Source organism: Propithecus coquereli, unplaced genomic scaffold (genome assembly GCF_000956105.1).
Source record: "Propithecus coquereli isolate 6110/MARCELLA unplaced genomic scaffold, Pcoq_1.0 Scaffold227, whole genome shotgun sequence".
NCBI classification, from domain to species: domain Eukaryota; kingdom Metazoa; phylum Chordata; class Mammalia; order Primates; family Indriidae; genus Propithecus; species Propithecus coquereli.
In genome coordinates, this window is record NW_012147808.1 from 3,807,625 (window position 1) to 3,810,783 (window position 3,159).

At 38.5% G+C, this 3,159-nt stretch overlaps 1 protein-coding gene across 1 annotated transcript; it reads right to left on the reverse strand.

Annotated features, from left to right (window-relative positions):
* Positions 1-1,502: 1,502 nt before the first annotated feature.
* Positions 1,503-2,492, reverse strand: LOC105811042 (olfactory receptor 4A5-like). The gene has a single exon (XM_012645117.1). The coding sequence runs from the start codon at positions 2,490-2,492 to the stop codon at positions 1,503-1,505; it is 990 nt and encodes a 329-aa protein (XP_012500571.1).
* Between the last annotated feature and the right edge of the window lie 667 nt (positions 2,493-3,159).

Genomic DNA, 3,159 nt, shown 5'->3' on the forward strand with positions numbered 1-3,159 from the left:
TCCCAAGCCTTTGCCTTCCCTTTTCAAGAATGCAGTTGTTTCCTGGTCCTGGCCCCGTGGGCAAGAGCAGGCCTTGGTCTGACACTGCCACAAAGCCCACGTGTGAGGGTCTGAGTGCACGTCTGTGTCCAGCTCTGGGAAGCAGAGGGAAGGTGAGGGAGGTTGAGTGTGTGTGCGGAAGCTGGGCAGAGCCCTGGCTACAGACGTGGCGGCAGGTGAGCCGGCTCCAGGTGCACCCCAGCTCCAGTTAAAATAAGAGTTTTAAAATATGTTTTAATTTTAAAAAGTACACTTGTACATTAGATATCTAGATTCATTCATCCTCATATCTGCTTCTGCTCCTTTTTATTCTCTGACTAATGTAGAACATGAGGGCCATAGGTAACAAAATTGTACTATATTTGGAATTTATGCTGAATGAGTATATTTTAGCTGCTCTTTTCACACAAAAAAAATGGGTAACTATGCAGGATGATAGGTATGTTCATTCGTTTCACTGTAGTAACCTTTTTACTGTTTATGTGTATCCCATAACAACATGTTGTATACCTTAAATATACACACTAAAATTTATTTGTGAAAAATGTAAATTCTTACAAAGTGTAATGTTCTATATTGCAATGAAAGCAATTTTATATTTTTCCTGGTTTGTGATATTCTAGGATGGCTGAAGATTGATAAAAACTTTCTTTTACAGAATTGAAAAACAAAATTTTACTTATACCATAACAGATCATTTTTAAGTGTATAAGTAAACTAAATTAAACATAACATTTAGGGAAACACACTCCTTATGCAAAATAACACATTTCTTTACTCATATCTTCAGCATCATGAAGACAAAATAAGAAGCTTTACCTGTTATTCAAAGAATGGCAAAAATGCACATGACAAGTAGTGAGAAGAATCACAAATATAAACCAAACAAAGTATCTATCTTGTAATCAAGAACTAGAATATGTTTTCATCACCATCCACATTCTAGCAAACAAAATTATCTACTGATAATTTCTTTGACTAAACCCAACATCATCTGTCAATCAAATGTCCTAACTAGAAATGGATAGACACTGACCTGAAGACCAGAAGTAATCTTAAGACAACATGTATAGAACAGCTATAGAGAGCTGCTTTGCTGATAGAATAATGATCATTAAAACTTAAAATCCACTGTTTTGGTCCTAGAAATTTGTTATATATGTTAGCCAAAATATATATCTCTCTCTTGAATAAGAGTGATAGTAAATTTTCAAAAACAACTTGTTTCTCCTTTGAAAATAATAAACCACTTTCTTCTAAGTCCCATTTCAATATAAACTTAGTGAGCTTAGCTTTATTTTTACCTGTACTAGGATACCTGTGCCTTCTATTAATCCTGCAGAAATTTTCTATTTGATTGATTCCAATCTCAAAGTATAATTTAATCCACTTTTCTGTTGACTTTTTGTACATAAAGAAAAGCATTTCTAGAGAATCCATTGAATTGGCTACAAAATCCATGGTTAAAATTTACTGTTTGTTGCCTTAGAACTGGTAAAACACATGTTTAGTGTGGAAGGCATTCTTATTCCATCTATAATTAACTTCTTACACCAGAGTTTTTCCATAGCATTTTTCATCTCTGAATTTCTCAAGGTATATATTAAAGGATTCAACATGGGAGTGACAACCGTATAAAACACAGTCATGTATTTGTCAATGGGAAAGTTGGAGACAGGTCTAACATACATGAAAATACAGGGAACAAAAAAGAGGACAACCATGGTGATGTGGGAGCTGCAGGTAGACAGGGCTTTTCTCCTCCCTTCCTGACTGTAACTTTTAAGGGAGCTTAGAATGACTCCATAGGAGATGAGTAGAAGGACAAAGACGACCATGCAGATGGCTCCACCATTGGCAACCACAGTGAGACCTATAAAGTAGGTGTCAGTGCACGCAAGTTCCAATAATGGGTACATGTCACAGGTGAAGTGGTCAATGATATTAGGGCCGCAGAAGGGGAGACTGTACACAAAGACAATTTGGACCACAGAGTGCACAAAACCTCCAACCCAGGCCACCACCAACAGAAGGATGCAAACCCGTTGATTCATGATGGTCAAATAATGCAGAGGCCTACAGATGGCCACGTAGCGATCATAGGCCATAGCCACCAGAAGGAAGATCTCAGCTCCACCAAACAAGTGTCCTATAAAGAGCTGGCCCATGCATGCTGGGAAGGAAATAGTCCTTTTATCACAGAGTAGGTCTACAAGCAATTTGGGTGACATGTTAGTGGAATAAGCAGCATCCATGAGTGACAGGGAGGCCAGGAAGAAGTACATGGGGGAGCCCAAGGAGGGGCTGCTGATAACAGTCACCACGATGAGCAGGTTGCCCACCATGGTCACAACGTATGTGAGTAAAAACATTACAAATAATGCCTTTTGCCCATCGGGATCCTGAGTGAGGCCCAGGAGGACAAATTCTGTCACATTGTTGCTCTCTCCCATTTACTCTTCTGTAAGGCTTGTATCAGAGCTGAGAGCTCAGGAGACCAGCACCTGCAATGAAATGGTGACAGGACTATGAACACACCCACCATGTCACGGAGCACATCTCCATCATCACACCTTCAACAGTGGTTTATGTACAATGAACATTTACTAAGTATCCAGTGAGTTCCTCTTCTAAAGATCACACTAGACCTTCCTGTAACAACTCCATTTCTCCTCAGATGATTTTCCTGGGGACCTACAGGTAAAAGTGTCATATAAACCTCTTCTGAAATATCTCACACAATACTATGCTAATCCAGTGTTATACCTTCAATATTTCATGCCTGAAAGGATATCCTGTCTTCATGAATCTCTCATTAAACATCAAGAGACTTGACTTTGAACTGTATTAAATAACTACAAAAATATTTATGATATTATTTTTTAGTCTGACTCCAATTGTCTGCTTTTTAAGAAGCCGTAATTCTCTTCATTTCCTCTTTACCTATAGTACAAATCATATCACACTCACATACTATCCTGATATTCAGCAATTAATTTTGAACTGAACTGAACTAAGTCATGGCTATTGCCAACCAGCATGTTAACGACTTGTAGTTTTTTCCAAACTCTTGGGGTGAGCTAGGTAGTGAGGGAGGAGAAAAGAGACACTGAAAAGAGA

Coding starts and splice junctions, on each gene's coding strand:
- LOC105811042 (XM_012645117.1), bottom strand. CDS start 2,492: ATGGGAGAGAGCAACAATGTGACAGAATTTGTCCTCCTGGGCCTCACT.